This window comes from Crocuta crocuta, unplaced genomic scaffold (genome assembly GCF_008692635.1).
Source record: "Crocuta crocuta isolate KB4526 unplaced genomic scaffold, BGI_CrCroc_1.0 scaffold131, whole genome shotgun sequence".
Classification (NCBI taxonomy): domain Eukaryota; kingdom Metazoa; phylum Chordata; class Mammalia; order Carnivora; family Hyaenidae; genus Crocuta; species Crocuta crocuta.
In genome coordinates this window covers 6,073,491-6,090,774 of record NW_027528977.1, presented here as the reverse complement: position 1 = coordinate 6,090,774, position 17,284 = coordinate 6,073,491, and the positions used below count along the sequence as shown (strand labels likewise).

The window sequence follows — 17,284 nt, the reverse complement described above, 5'->3', positions numbered from 1 at the left end:
TATAGATCTGAAAAGAAAATACAATATATAATGTTAAAAATGTTAAAAAAAAAAAAAGATTTGCTAACAGCTATTAAATGGTTTACCATTTATCAGGCACTGTTAAAATGTTTTATATAGATTAACTCGTTAACTTCTTATATGAACTCAGGGAGTTATTAGATACTATCATAGTCATCTGGTGTGTGAGGTGATAAAGGCACAGAAAGGTTAAGTAACTTCTTCACAACTAACAAGTGGTGGATTCAAAACCAGGCAGACTGACTCCAGAACCTGTGTTCTCAACTATGGAACCATATGACACAGCGGTAACGTACACCTAGAGCAAAATTATGAGGGCGGTAGGCAGATGGCTTCATTTTGTGAAATACTGCTTTAGGAAAAAAGTGAAGGATGTGGAGATTTGGTACAAATTGAAGCAATACTGATAATTCAGAGTACATCTTTTTTTAGATTTTTTTTAAACATTTATTTATTTTTGAGAGAGAGAGACACACACCACAAGCAGGGGAGGGGCAGGAAAGAGGGAGACACCGAATCTAAACCACGCACTGAGCTGTCAGCACAGAGCCCAGGGCTCAAACTCACAAACTGAGATCCTGACCTGAGCCGAAGTTGGATGCTTAACTGACTGAGCCACCCACGCATCCCCAGAATGCATCTCTTAGATGAGTTGAGTGAAATTAAATCTAGGGACAGAAATTAACAATTGACTGTCTCAGGTTTAGAGAAAAGTAGTTGAGCCAGGGTTTTTAGGAGAAATGGAGAAAAAGGAGTCCTTTTACAGAGGAATGGAAAAGAAGAAGGACTTAAACAATGAGAGTTTGTGAGGAGTCAAAGACCTGTGGTTTTCAGCTTGAGAGCAGGGAAATACCATGAGATAGAAAATCAAGAAAGGACTTATCTGTCAGATAAGTTTTGCTTTATAACTTTGGAAAAGGAAATGAAAATCTAAATATGTTTGGTGCACCATTAGTGATTATGAAAGTTAAGTGATCAGAGGTGGGGATATATAATTAAAAGTTAGCTACTTAGAGGTGAAGGTTATATATAATGAGTAATAATTGATATAGGCCAGGGATCTGCAGACTTTTTCCTAAAGGACCGGATAGTAAATATTTTAGATTTTGCTGACTAAGAGACAGAAATAAAGATAGACTTGTAAAAAAAATTGTAACTCACTGACCATTAAAAAAAAAAAATAAAAAAAAAACAGAAGGGCCAAATTTGTCTCAAAGGCTTAGACTACCAGTCTGTGACATAGGCTTCTTAAATATATTGACTGTTGATCATAAGCTTGATTTATATATTAAAATTTGGAAGTATTCCATCAATTATTTCATTAAGCAAAAAATATATAAAGTTTTCAGGTGTTCTGGACAGGATCATAAAATGTTTAAAATATGAGGTTTTTATTTAAATAAGTAAAATTGCTACAAATTAATAAAGAAATCTTAGCTTAATTGTTAAAGATGTATCAGAATTGGAGCTGGTAAGTTGAGAGGCCAAGGGGCGCCTGGGTGGCTCAGTCAGTTAAGCATCTGACTTCAGTTCAGGTCGTGATCTCTCAGTACGTGGGTTCAAGCCCCGCTTTGGACTCTGCTGACAGCTCAGAGCCTGGAGCCTGCTTTGGATTCTATGTTTCTCTGTCCCTCCTCCGCTCACATTGTCTGTCTCTTTCTCAAAATAAGTAAACATTAAAAAAAATTAAAAAACGAAGTTGAGAGGCCAGGGGTGGCCCAGTCGGTTGAGCATCCGACTTCAGCTCAGGTCATGATCTCACAGTTTAGTTCATGAGTTGGAGTCCTGCATTGGGATCCCTGCTGTCCGTATAGAGCTGGCTTCAGATCCTCTTATCTTCCTCTCTTTCTGCCCCTCCCTGGCTTGCACTCTTTCACTCTCTCAAAAATAAATATACATTTAAAAAATAAGTAAATAAATAAAAAATAAATATACATTAAAAGAGAAAAGTAAGAGCTTACCCCTGGTGTTTAGGGGCACCTGGGTGGCTCAGTCGGTTGAGCGTCCAACTTTGGCTCATATCATGATCTCACAGTTTATGAGTTTGAGCCCCATATCGGGCACCGTGCTGACAGAGCCAGGATCCTGCTTGGGACTCTGTGTTTCCCTCTTCTCTCTGCCCCTCCCCCGCTTGTGCTCTGTCTGTCTCTCTCTCTGTCTCTCTCTTTCAAAAATAAACATTAAAAGAAATTGAAAAAAATAAAGTTGAGAGGCTTTATAGGCCAGGAAACTTCATTCAAAAAGTCTTTTTAAACTATTTTTTATGTTAGATTTTATACTGGAACAAGTATAGAACTGGTTTACCTGATCTTAAATTATTTTTTGGCTTAAAAAAGATTTTACAAAATATAAGCAATTGGGCTTCTATGCAACTGAAGGAACACCTTTTGCTTGCTATGCTAGAGCTGTGTAACATTTTTCTCCAGAATATTTGTGACCTGCTGCCCATCCTTTACTGACAATTGGGAGTTGATTTTATTTTTTTACTTCTAACTCCTCAGCTTACATTACTGCTGCTTTTTCTTAATAGCATCTTGATCTCCTGGGTTCATCTGTTTATAGAAGGAGGAACTCCTTAGACTAGTTAATATATCAATAGTATAACCATTGATAATTTATCATCATAAAGAAAAAGTAATTTCTTACTAATTATCAGTTCTCAAAAATAAACTAAAATTTATTAATTTCTTGTTTCTCAAAAATAAAGGCACAAAGGGAAATCTTTAAGGGGATTCTTGACCAGAATGGTTGATATGTTTGGAAGGGGCATTTAAGATTTATTTTCACCTTTGTGGTACAAGATGACTGGTACTTAAGGAGTCATTAAATGAAACGAAATTAACCAAAGTTAATTATAACCAAGTCATTTTCCAAGGTTCTTCCTTAACCCTTTATCAGTACCATTCGGTTCCTTATCTAAATGTTTTCTTGAATTGAAATTTATTTTGTTTTCACAGTCCTAGCAAAGGACTTTAGTAAAGATTTGTTGGTGCTGTTTTTTATGAACTTGAATCTCATTTTGTTTTAAAATCTTTTGTAAAAAAGGAGGGAAAAATAGTTAAGTTTTTAAAACATGGTAAGAGTAGAAATTTATTCGTAGAATAAGTCTCCCATTGTCAGTATGTAATTAGAAAGTCATTTTAGTCAGGTTAGATGAGTAATAAATCTCTTATTACTTATTCCAGATAGCATTTAATTTATGATTGCCAAATTCTATTTAAACTTTTATTTAGAAATATGTCTAAAAAATGAATCTATAAGCAACATGGAATTATTTACTTTAGTCAGGAAAATCATAAATCGATTATTCTGTAACTTGCCATATGCTATATTCATTTGAAAAATTTACATTTCTGCTGAATATATTTATTTCTGTATTTATTTTTAAAATATTTTTTAAATTGAATTAGCACCTGATGAATCATGAATCATGAATCATCAGTCGTCCACTCGATACCATGATGTCTCCAAATGGTAAATGCACATATAATGACGGTTTATTTTCTTTCCGTTCTGAATTTGCAGTTCAGAATGCAGTGATGGAGAGTGGTCTGCTTCTTTGCCTCATCGATTTTCTGGTACTGAAAAAGATCAGTCGTCAAGTGATGAAAGCTGGGAGACTTTGCCAGGAAAAGATGAGAATGAACCCGAACTACAGAGTGATAGCAGTGGTCCTGAAGAAGAAAACCAAGAATTATCTCTACAGGAAGGGTATGTTTTGTTTAACAGTGAGGTTGATTTATACGTATTGTACAAGAATGGTATACATAACTTCCAGATGTTGGGTATGCTATTGATCGCATGTACAAGCCCTGTGTAGGACCAGTAAGTCCTACTGATTTTTTTTTTATTATGCTTTTGTTGTGTTTGTTTGTTTGTTTGTTTAATGTTTATTTTTTGAGAGAGAAAGAGTGTGAGGGGGGGGAGGGGCAGAGAGAGAGGGAGACACAGAATCTATGGCAGGCTCCAGGCTCTGAGCTGTCAGCAGAGAGCCCGATGTGGGGCTCAAACCCATGAACTGTGACATCAATGCGCCCCAGTGCTTTTGGTGTTTTACAAAGAACAACTAAATTTAAAATTTTTAGTAATTTCATTATCTTCTCTTGAGATACAGTATACATTTCTACTTGGCTTTAAAGAAAATTGAGGCATTTAAAAGATTGTTCTGGTTGAGCTAGGTATGAGTTTAGAGCTGCCGTTGCTATACAGTGGAGAAAGAGCAGCCTCAAGATGAAAATCGGTGATTTATTCACAGAAATGGAGAAAGTTAAAAATGTTGAAGTGTTAATATTTCTGTCTAATTGCATCAGATGATATATCTGAAATCAGTGATTGATGGAAAACACCTTTGTCTTTTCCTAACTTTAATGGGAGTGCTCTAGTACAGGGATTGTCAGACTTAACACGGTGAAGAGCTACATGGTAGGTATTGTCAGTTCGTAGGCCAGTCTCTATTGCAGCTAGTCAGCTCTAGTGTTGTAGTGTAAAAGTAGTCATAGACAGTGTGTAAATGAATGAGTGTGGCTGTCTTCCAACAGAATTTTACTTATAAAAACAGGTGGCAGGCTGGAAATAACCCATGGGCCGTAGTTGACAACCCTTGCTCTAATATCTCCCAAGTAAGAATGATTCTGACTTTTAGGTTGATTTTACACATACACATACACACACACACACAATTTTTTTTTCCTAAATCACACTAAGGAATATCCCCTTTTGTTATTTTATAGGTTTCTAGTAAGAATGTTTGTTAAATTTTATTGAAGTTTTTTTAGTGTCAGTGGAAATGGTCATAGTGATTTTTCACCTTTGACCATGATGATCATGAGGAATTATTTTATTACTAGGTTTCCTAATATTCAGTTACCCTTGCTTCTTGACATAAACATGATCATATAGTCATGAAATGTTGTTTGAACGTGCTGCCGGCTTCTGCTTGCTAATATTTGACATAGGATTTTTATGTTGAGATGCGTAAATGAAAATTGTCTCATTTATGGTCTTGAGAACAGTTTTAATACTTGCTTTGCTAAAACAATGTGCTTTTTTTTAACCCTTTGATGTTTAGCTTATTTATTCCTTTAAAGGTTGTTTAAATATTTAAACAGCTTATTCTTTTAAAGGTTGTTGGTATTGTGAAACCTTGGCTTTGCATTTTCTGAGGTAGTATGTCTTTGTTAATTTAAATGTTTTTTTCTGATAATTGGTTTGTTCTAATATTAGTCTCTCACGGAATCTATTTTGATAAATATGTTTTCTTAACTCTTTCAACTTGGACTAGCATTAAAATTTGTACTTTTCAAAGGTATAAATTTCCAGCTTGAAATTAATTCTGTAAGAAATAAAATACGTTAGGAAATTTGTAAAGAAAAGTTTACAGACATAATTGATTTTGACAGTGATTGAAATGGTGTTTATTCTTCTCTTCTGATTTTATGTTTGATCTTCCTGAATCACTGTTACTTAGTTTACTATTAGTAAATTTTTCATAGGTAATTTGGGATAGTAATTATTCGTTCAACAAATATTTATTTTGCATTAAATATGTACCAAGCCTTGTGCTGGATCCCATGATTGTATTCATGAACAAGACAAACTGAGATTCCCTCCTGAAGCTTCAATGTGGTGGGAGAGGCAGATATTAAATAAAATACAAAGTGCTAAATTATAAACTGCTATGATTATGGTAAAGGAAAGCAATCATGTCATAAAAAGTAACTGGTAGGGCCTACACTAATTAGAGAGGCCAGAGGCTACTTGTCTTAGAAACTGATTTTGAGCTGGGATCTAAAAGATGAGAATTAGTTGGTGAGGAAGAGCTTTCTAGACAGAAGGAAAGGTAAGAGCAGAGATATTGAAAATGTAAAGGCTTGCCATGTATGAAGGTAGTGGAGCTGAAGTGAATGTGTGAAAAGAATTACATGAGATGAGGTGCACAGGTACCCAACTATGCAGGATAGGTAGCCTCTGGATTTTATTCACAGAGCAGGGGATTTTAAGTGAAGAGTTAATTGACACACATTTATAAAAGATCACTCTAGTTGCTTTGTGGAGATTAAAGTACAAAAATAGCGAAGGGTTGGACTAGGGTATTGGACGGGGGGGGTGGTAATGAGGATTTAAAAAAGTAAACAACTTGAGCATATTTTTGAGTGATAAATAATAGGGTAGATTAGGTGTGAGATGAGGGAAAGTGAGGAATTCGTTATCGCAGAGTTTTTTGGTTTGAGCCTTGGATAGTTATTACTGTATTGACTAAGATACGAAGATGGGAGAAGAATGGGAAGTAAAAACTTTTTTTGGAAGTTTTAACTGCCAGTTAGACATACAGTGTAGATGGTAAGTAGACACTTGGATATTTTTACGTTTAAAGGATCCTGGATTGTAGTTAGATATAGATAAAGAGTTATATGTAGATTGAGATAGAGGTGCAGAGATCTGTGATGTGGAAGTCATCAACTGCTTGCATTGATACCCTACAGTAATAAAGCCTGTAATTCGTTTAAAAAAAGAAGTTGGGGCACCTGGGTGTCTCAGTCCATTGAGTGTCCAGTGCTTGGTTTCTACTCAAGTCGTGATCTCAAGGTTCAGGGTATCAAGCCCCTCATTGGGCTCTGCACTGACAGTGAATAGCTGCTTGGGATTCTCTCTCTCTCTCTCTCTCTCTCTCTCTGTTCCTATCTTGTTCTTTGTCAAAATAAATAAACTTTTAAAAAAGTAAAAGTGAGGGAACAGAACTAAACAGTGGACAGCAATGGTATTTAAGTTGAAAGAAGGAAGATCAAAGTTGAATTGTATTTTTTGGGAGAGAGTTCAAAGCTAACTTTTGACGTATTTAGATTGATTTGCAGTCAATCTAAATAAAAGTAAAGAAAGGGAAAAAACATTTACAAAGAGGGGAAATAAAAAGAGATGGGTAAAAGTAATATAGAAGAAGTCCTGTAATAAATATAAATTGCCTAATCTCTGCTTATAAAAGTCAAAGCTTCAAATCAGTTGGAATTTTTTTAAGTTAAATGTGTTTTACAAAAGATACACTTAAAGCATAGGTATAGAGATACTGAAAGTAAAAGGATAGACAGTGATATTTCAAGCAAATGCTAACTAAACAAAAATGGAACAATTACATTAACATTAGCAAAGTAGACTTCATTATTGGGGAGAATGAGGGGTCAGTATGTAGTAAGTCCAGTTTACCAGTAAAATGTAAGTTTCACATTTGAATGCACCTAATAAAATAGACTTAAAATATGTAAGTTAAAATTTGACCAAACTAGAGAATATTGACAGATTTACTATCATACTGGGAAACTTTTTAATACTTTTCTCAGTTACTTGTAATTCATAAGAACTTCATCTGTCTTTAGCGGATTTGAACAACTGATTTAAGCCTGGTTTAATGAACAGTCCACCCTGTGGAATACACAAACAGACAAAAACAGCATGACCTAGGCTACAAAGCACAGATTAACACATTTCAAAGAATTAATATCCTACAGACTAACAAAAACACAAAAACATTAAAAATCCATGCATTTAAAATTATTATTCCTTCTAAATTACCAGTAAGACAAAAAAGAAATTACATTTGAAGTCTAAAATGCTCACAACCTACCAGTTTCAAGAAAATACTACCAATCAGAATTTGACAGATTGCAGTGAAATTGGTAAAGAGAGATTATCTTTGTAGATACTTACACTAGAAAAGAAAACTTGAAAAAGGAGGAGCTCTGCATTTAACTTAAAATAGGAAAGGAACATTAAAATAAAGAAAATAAGAATTAGAATTAGGAAAGATAAGAGCAAAATTCAGTAAATTAGAAAACAGGACAGAGAAGATAAAAAAATTCAGAAGGTGATAGTTTGAAAAGAGTAAGAAAAATAGATAGTTCACTTGGATAGTGAACAAGAAAATAAAGACAAGGCACATATAGATAATACTGAAATATAGAAGTGTGTACAACCACAAGTACATTAAAGATTGGCTAGACTAAAAACAGTGCTCTGAACTTTGTACCAGTAAATTTAGAAACTTAGAAGAAATTGAGAACTATTTAGAAAAATAGAATCCACCAAAAACTTGTAGGAAGCCTGAATAATATTATAAGTGTTACAGGTATGTAGTTAGTAGTTTAAAATCTTACTGTGAAGAAAACACCTAATCCAGATGGTTTTAGAGCCAGATTCTCTTAAACTTTGAAGGATCCACTCTTCAAGACAATAGAAAAAGAACTGTTTCTCCAAATCATTCTAAAAAGGCCAGTATAACCCTAATACAAAAAGAATATGTGAAGAAAATTATAAATCTGTGTCATTCATTAAAATACATGTCAAAATCTCAAACAGAATTATTGGAAATCAGAATTTGTAAGTATATTTTTAAAGGTAAAGTTCTGTTACCAATATGAGTTTATTCCAGAAATGCAAAGGTGATTTAACATAGGATATCTGTAAATGTCATAAACGACATTAGCAAAATACAGGAGAAAATTCATATGATAGATTCTGTAGGTACAGGAAAAAAAAAAAAACGTTTAGTAATGTTTAATACCTCATCGTGATAAAAACTCAGAAACTCGGATCAGACTGTTGACCTGATAATAGGTATCTACCAAAATAAAAAAATCAGTAGATAGCATTTTCAGTAATGAAGCATTAACTGTGCCTTCCCCCCATTCCCCCCCAAAAAAAAGAAAATCAGGAGGAAGACAAAATACAAGGGTGCTTATAGCACCATTTCAGTAGCTATTGTCATGGAAGTCTTGATGGGCATGGCATAATGGGAAAATAATAGAAGACAAAAAGATTTAAAAAGAAGAACTGAAAATGAAAGGGAAAGAAGCTAGTAGAATGTATTTAGAGAATGTAAAGTTTTAATGTGTAGGATATAAAGAATTTCTAGAAATCAGGAAGAAAAACTGAAAGTCTAATTACGAAATGTTCAAAACATTAAGCAGATAATTCAATGAAGAGGAAATACTCATGGTGAATAAAAATATCAAAAGATACTTAGATGATTAGTAATCAGGAGAGTGTAAATTAAGATCACAAGGAGGTATCATTTTTTTACCTACCCATTAGATTAAGAAACATTAAGAGATTTAACAATATTGGGTGTTTCAGAGGATATGAATGCTTGTCAAGATGTAAAGTAAAAGTCACTGAAATTATGTAATAATTTAAATATTTTGCATGGTAGACTCAGCGATTCCACTTTTAGATGTATACTCTGGAGAAACTTCTCAATATGACCCAGGAGTTGTGTACAAGAATGTTCACTGCAGTATTTTTCATGAAAGCTATAAACTGGATATTACGCAAATATTAATTAATAGGAGAAAAGTTAGTGGTTTATTCATACAGGAAGTGGTATATGGCAGTGGGAATGCGTGAGCCCCACTTACATGTAAAAACATGGATGAATCTTAGAGGTACAATGTTGAATGAAAACGACCATTTCTGGAAAAAATGTGTGATCTCTGTTTGACAAAGTTGAAAAACAAGCAGAAGTTAAATGTCTTGTTTAAGTATACAGAACAAGTGAAAATTTCTTCCAAAAAGCAGTGGAATGGCAAGGGCATCCAGATAGTACTTTTTTCTGGGGGGGCCAAGCCAAAGGGATAGGATAGATGTGGGGCACAAGGTGTATGCTACTCAATAATAATATTCTAGTTCCTGGTTTGGGTGGTGGGTTTATGGATAGTCAGCATAGTATACTTTATAACTTAAATAGATTGTGTGTATTTTTCATTTGGGGAACAAAAAGGAATTTAAAAATGAAGGGAATTGAAGGTAAGAGAGTAGAGACTGTTACCATATGTAACTCTTTACAAAAGGAAGGAACCACAGATAGATTCTGGGCCTAAGGAAATGTTGTCTTCACCCTGCTAAGCTGGACGGGTGATTGTTTGCTTATAGAATGTTCCAGAGGAGAATAACTGGCTAATAATTATACAAAAGATAAAGTGAAGTTCTTGAGAAGACAAGGATTAGGATTCCTGTCTCCAGGAGGTGAGACTTCCAGTGTAATTAGTGGGAAAGAAGTAGATAGGTCCAAGTGTCGGTAAATCTGTAGGTTTACTGGTGGAAAGAAAAGAGGAATCTGGTGACTTAGTGTCATCATTGTTACTAGATATTGAGGATGGGGAGGATGGGAAGATTGTGAAACTGAAGGAAAGAGAAGGTTGGAAATAGGCTTTCAGAGAGGGAGATAACAAACTTATTAGGTAAACATTGAATAATTGCTGGACAATATTGAATGTCCATTTAAAATTTGTGTTTTTGAATTTAAATTAGTATATCACACTTGTGTGTTTTTCCTTAAGTTTTCCCCACCATTTTGGTAACTTTATAAACTCTTTATGTAAACACTCTTAAAATTTTTTTTAAAAATTTAATAAATATTTTGCCTTTCCTGTTAATAACATTGAATTATAATATGATAAAGTTCTTCAGATTAGGTGCTAGGGTTGCATCTTTGTGACTGGATGACATGGATCCAGGGTACCATTGATTTTATAAGCTGTAATTCCCTTTGAGCCTTTTTTGACTCTTTATTCAAATTTCAGTTACTTTCCTTTCTACATTTTTTTCATTATTATTATTATTTTGTGTTGATTTTATTTATTTTGAGGGGGGGTAGAGGCAGAGAAGAGAGGGGAGACAGAATCCCAAGCAGGCCCCGTGCTGCCAGTGCAGAGCCTGGTCTGGGGCTCGAACTCATGCACTCTGAGATCACGACCTGAGCTGAAGTCAGATGCTTAACCAACTGAGCCACTCAGGTGCCCTCCTTTCTACTTTACCTCCAAGATAGGGATTTGAAATCTTAAAAATCTGCTGTGCAATTAGAATTATTAAAAATGAGTTTATATCTAAAGCTTAGCAATTTCTTATATGTGTCTTGAGTTATAAAATGAAAACTGGCTAATTAAATATCAGTTAATTAGGAATCTTATTATGCTGTCCAGGATTTTTATAAAATTTCTTATAATATAGCTAGATTATTTTTATGAAAACCTCAGCTCTTTAAAATGTTGGCATTAACCTAAAGGTCTAAAATTTTGTGCTGAAAAATGGATTCTCAAATTGCTTATCATTTAGCTAACAGAAGCAACTCAGATTTGTAAAATCAGAAGTTAGTATTGGCACAGGTTTTTTGTGATTTGTCTGCCTTTCATTTTCTTCATTTCACAGAAAATTCTGTGATGTATGGTTACATGATAGCATATTCTAAAAGTTTTTAATGAAAATTTCTTTAAAATATTCCATAGTAGTTTATTAATATATTTTGATAATTTTAATACTGCTTTTCACACACTTAAATTTAGTTTCCATTATTGAGGAATAGGGACCTTTAATTGTATATCATGAAGGGAACATCAGTCTGTTTATATGAAGCTTTGATTTGACAGTGTAGCCTCTAGTCAGGAAAGATTAGGTGATGCTGATAGTTTTCTAAGATTTTCACTGGGAGTAGGTTGTGGGGATAAGTTACGAAGCATTTTCCATGTCCTCTCTTGGCTTCAGCATTCATTTCCTCCAGGCGGTGCTGAAAGTGCTCAGAAAGAAAGGACAACTTGGCAATTTCCCTTCCCATTTGAAATACCATGACTTTATTGGTGGTTGATGGTAGGCAGAGGCTTCCACATTTTCCATCTACTGGAATGCTTTTTTGGTATTGGCCTTTTGGAGACATGATGAGATAATGTCTTTTTTAAAAAATCTAATAAATTACTGTGTAGCATGATAATGGCATCTTGTTAATATTTGAATTACCAAAATGATTCAGAAAGCAATTTGAAGGTCTAGATTTTTGTGAATGTGTTGTCTCACATGGTATGTCTGATATACATGTACATGTATATATATAAGGAAAGAGAAAGAAGACTGAGCTGTTGCTTTAAATATTTTCAAGGATTTTGAAGCATTTAAACTTACATTATGTTCTTATATTCCCATGAGGGTATTTGTTTCTAAAAGATTCTTTTGACCCTATTGTTCAGAATCCTTTTTTTTTAAGAGCAAAATTCCTTTTGTTATAAAGGTGTAAACTAAGAATTGTTGCTTAGGAATTTTTACTTCGATTTTGAATTTTAAATCCATTTTGGGTTTAGTTTTTCTTTGGACCAAATTATGATGCATGAAAGGAAAAATGCCCAGTCACTTTATTTATTTTTTAAAAATGTTATATTTATTTCTGAGAGAGAGAGAGAGCGCGCGCACGAGCAGGGGAGGGTCAGAGAGAGAAAGATACAGAATCCGAAGACAGGCTCCAGGCTCTGAACTAGCTGTCAGCACAGAGCCTGACATGGGGCTCGAACCCACGCACTGTGAGATCATGACCTGAGCTGAAGTCAGATGCTCAACCAACTGAGCCACCCAGCCGCCCTTCCACTCACTTAATATAGTAGATATTAAACCATCAATAGATTAAGCGTATTTTATTACAATTTCTCAGATTTTACTAGACAAGTGATACTACATACTAAATCTTACAAATCTGTTACTTTGAAGTGTTGGTTAGGACCTGGGATTAAAGAAACACTTAACGAGTTTAGGTGTATAAAGAGATACAGCTTCTGTGTATTTAAAATGTGTTCATTCTTATATGTGGACATCATCTACATCTCTTTCATGAGTGTTATCTCGAAAGTTAAATTTGCATGTTAGAATGGATAGAATTCTAATTAGAGCTGCTCTTGAAATATGTAAGGTATTGTATACCATTATTTTTCTTCTTAAATCCCAGACTAAAATTCAGCTTTGCCAAAACTGTGCTCTCGTATTTAACTTCCTTTTGATACACTAAAGGGTATTTTCTGTTAAGTAAAATAAATAAAATTCTACCAGTATTTCTTATTTATAAATTCCTAGAGTACCTTTTGTCTAGTCATTGCAGCCTTGACTTTTGTTTCTCATGTATTACGAATAATTCTTTTCAATTTGATTCTTGTGTCCACAGTTTTGGTGTTAACTTTAGTGTGTAAATTGTATGATTTAACAGTCTTGTATATGACTTTTAGGTTTTGCATCATGCATACAGTGACACAGAAATTTGTAAAAATTTCTCATGATTCTTGACAGTCGTGTACTTTTGTTATTTTAGGAATGGTGGTGGGAGGTACATGCATTTTTAAAATAGGGATTTGGAATTTGTTATAGGGTAAATAACAGAGATTTAACTTCCTTCTGTTCAAATGAATACTCAGTTGTCCTGATATCATTTATTGAATAATTTTTTTCTGTTGTTTTGAAATGCTTCTTTTTTCTCTTCCTTGTACCATTTGTCTGTTCCTGTTCCTATGAGCTTATTTTCTAGTGGGAGAAAGATCAACAATAAACGAGTAAGAAAATGATAGGTAGAAGTAAGTTCTATAATGAAAATAAGAGTTATTTGGTAATGACTAGGCAGGTCCTTAAAACCAGTTGTCAAGACCACGCATTCTGAGGAACTGCCATGAACTCTGACCTGAATATCAGGAAGGGAATAGCTATGCAAATATCTGGTGAAAGAACATTTCAGGTAGAGGAAATGCCCTGAGGTGGAAATGGTCTCCATGTGTTCCGCAGACTGGAAAGAATTGTAGGAACATAGTAAATAGGGAGATGAGTGGTGAGAGGTAACAACTGGGGAAGAGGGCCAATGAGAAAGCATGTATGTTGTAGGGATTTGTAGGCCAGGCTCAGGAATTTTGATACTATTTTAACTGTGAAGGGGAACTACTCAAGAGTAGTGTTTTAAAGTTAAAGTTGTCTCGAATGAATTTTTCTTATCTTTCTTCTGCACAAAGAGGAAATATAGGACCACAGGTAACTTGTATGTCAAATAAATAGGTTCTTATGTAATTGGGAGCTATTTCTACATACATATGACCGTATAACAAATTTGCCTCCCTTTTAAATAACTTTACAGTTAAAGAAAACAGACTTTTAGAAACATGTAAGTACCAAGAGTTTGGAACTCAAAAGAATAAAGAATCTGTTTGCACTAAATAGAACTCTTTTTAGAAAACAATTTTATGGTGTGTTTTAAAATAATGTCTTTTCTTCCCCTTAAAATGTTTGTATTAGGGAACAGACATCCTTGGAAGAGGGAGAAATTCCTTGGTTACAGTACAATGAAGTCAATGAAAGTAGCAGTGATGAGGGAAATGAGCCTGCCAATGAATTTGCACAGCCAGAAGCTTTCATGTTGGATGGTAACAATAACCTTGAAGATGACTCCAGTGTGAGTGAAGACTTAGATGTGGATTGGAGGTATGGAATGGTGTTATTACCATGGTTAACTGTTTACTGAGTAGAATTTGTTCATGATTCTAAATTATGAAAACTGAATCTCTGATCTCAGAAGTGTTCCCTTTTTTCCCATCTGTCAATCTTCCTCTCCTTTAGCACTCCTTCTGGATGTCACTTCCTACATGGACTCCTTCCTACTTACTCCAGGCAGTGACCTCTTTTCCTCTTTGACCCTTGGCTCTCTTGAAGCCCACCTTCTATCCTGGTTATTTATAAACTCTCATGGTTCGAGATTTCCAACCTTTAAGTTTAGCTCTATATGGTAAATATAGCACTTAGTATAATCCTTTTAAAAAAGTTATTAATAAATAGTACTTGTGGAATTTCAAAACGTGATTAAATCAGAAGAATCACAAGAATGTAGTTATCCTTCTCTGTATGCAAAATATGGAAAATATGATCGTATTTTCCCAGAGAGGCTGAAAGTATTCGTTTACTTTACACTGACAAAGAATAATGAGCTTCAGTTAAAAGAAGCATACAAAAATTAAGTGAGTTATTAAATTGTTACGTCTCATGATATAATGGTCAAAATTTAACTGTTTTGGCTTTTAGTTAGATTTATCTTTCAAATAGCCTATCTTTCAGTAGGCCTCTGGAAGCAGCCAGTTACTGAGTTGAAAGGATGATATATGGTTCAACTGATCTCTTGTTAATTTTTCTGGAGAAAATATGGTTTGGTACTACTTTTGTTTCCATCTCTACACAGATAATATTTTTAAGAATTTGCTTTGCTCTACCAGTTAAAATTCCAATATAGAAAATTTAGAAAAATAAAGAAAAACTCATTCATATCACCTCATAACTGCAGATTTCTAGAAGTTATGTTTTTGAGTCCTCCTTTGTGTCTTCAGTGTCTCTTTCTGTGTGTGTAGCTACTTCTTTGTTTTTCTCCAAATTGCTCCAGATTTGAATCTCCGCATCTCCTTGAAGTCCTCCTTACCGTTTCCTGTTCTCACTCCCTAAATTAGATGTGCAAAGCAGACTTTCATTGACCATTGTGGAAGTAGAACTGATGTTTTATCACAGCCACACAAACAATTTGAATTCCATCTTAAACATTCCTGGTTCCAAAACCCATTTTCTAGCTTCCCTAACTTTATGGAAGAGCAGTGACTCACCAGATCATGGTTTTGCTGATCTTGTTAGTACTATCTCTTCCCGCCTCTCTTATGTCTGCCTATTACCCTCTTTCTGAACTCCTTGTTATGCTGATGTCTTATGTCTCCATTATGCAAAGTCATTCCTCATAGTCCTCAGCAGATGACAGAATTGTTGATTTAGGTAATATCATCTGTGCATGTCTGGAGGCAATTATGGTTTAATATAAAGAAATATTTTCTTTTGCACATTTCCAAAATTTTATCAAAATAATTTTTTACAGCTTCATTATGTAGATACTCCAGTCTGTAGTAGAACTAAAATTTAATTGTTCATTTTCCCCACTGAAATAGTGCAGTGAACCTTTCCCCTCAAATAACTTGTTTTGTACTTCAAGTTACTTCTTTAGGACAGATTATTAGAGGTGACATTACTGAGATAAGTAGCATTTATTAATATCTTGAAATATATTTGTTAATAACTTTCAACAAAGGTTCCATATAAGAATTTGAAGAAATAATTGAGGTCTTTTTTGAATTATAATTTTAACTTAAATATGAAAACTAATTTTAGGTTCTAATTCATTAGTGATCTTTCTGGATACATGTGTTATGTTAGATTTTAGAGTTGTTTCTGATTGTCCTTAAATTTGGGGGAGTTTCAGTAGGTTTTGTTTTGTTTTAACATAGAAAGCCTTTTAGCAGTGATTTTAAGACAAAATTTTTGAAGGTTACTGACCTGAATTTATGTGGGTATGGCGACACCTCATTATTGCTTATATGGTACTATGTTAATATATGTGGCAGTAGCTACAGATTGATAAAATGATTTTTATATTAAAATAACATGTCATTTTGACAACTAAAAGGAAAAGTAATAGCAAACAGCAGTTCTTATCTCTAGAGCTAAAATGTGACATATTTTTTTATTTTACCACAACTTAAAAAAAGTTAAGCTTTTTGATTCTGTATTTTAGTTTAAAGGAAATGGAAAAACTCCTCTATCAGAGTTTATTTATTTGTTTTGATGACATCACAGGAGTGTGGTAGAATACCCAGAGAATATTTTATAAACTGATATGGTGGGAGTTGATGTGGAGAAAACATGAGTTTCAGATTTAGACAAATCCAAAATGTACCATTTATGTATTTTTTGATAACTACTTAACCTCTCTATTTCCTGTAAGAAATTGGGGTTATAATTTAACCTAAGGTTGTGAGAAATTAATTCTCTACAGCTATGACCATGGCTTAATAACAGAATTTTAAAAGAATTCCATATATCTTTTGCTCATATTTCCCAGATGTTAACATTGACCACATTTTTGTAATTCTCTCTTTCCTCCCGAGATTTCTCTGTATTTATGGTATATTTTGTTCCTCACTATGAGTAAGTTGCAAACAAGATGAATCTTTACCCATAGTCTAGAATGGACTACAGACAATGACATTTTCTTATATAACAAAATCAAGAAATTAACACTGATAATAGTACTATTATCTCATCTGCAGACATTATTCAAATGTCTGTAGTTGTCCCATGAATGCTACTGGAGAAATACTTTTCTAGTCCAATCTAAGACTACTCATTGTACTTGGTTAACATGTTTCTTTAGTCACTTTTAATTTGGAACATTTCCTCAGTTTTTCTTTGTCTTTCATAATCTTGATTTTTAAATCTTAATTTTTAAAAAGTATATAGGCCATTTATTTTGTAGAATGATTCTTAGTGTAGATTTCCCTGATGTCATGATTAAGATTCACGGTAATAGATTTTTAGCAGGAACACCACAGAAACAATGTTTTATTTTTCTTTGTTCATATCAGAAGGCATATGTTGCCTCATTGTCCCATTACTGTGATGTTCA

At 33.8% G+C, this 17,284-nt stretch overlaps 1 protein-coding gene across 1 annotated transcript in view; it reads left to right on the top strand.

The window, feature by feature from the left end:
* Nucleotides 1-17,284, top strand: part of PJA2 (praja ring finger ubiquitin ligase 2) — a 72,326-nt gene that overhangs the window by 33,453 nt on the left and 21,589 nt on the right. Inside the window, exons 5-6 of the mRNA XM_077757164.1 lie at nt 3,547-3,732; nt 14,092-14,277. Coding sequence (XP_077613290.1) covers nt 3,547-3,732; nt 14,092-14,277 — 372 coding nt within the window. The remainder of the gene's footprint in view (nt 1-3,546; nt 3,733-14,091; nt 14,278-17,284) is intronic.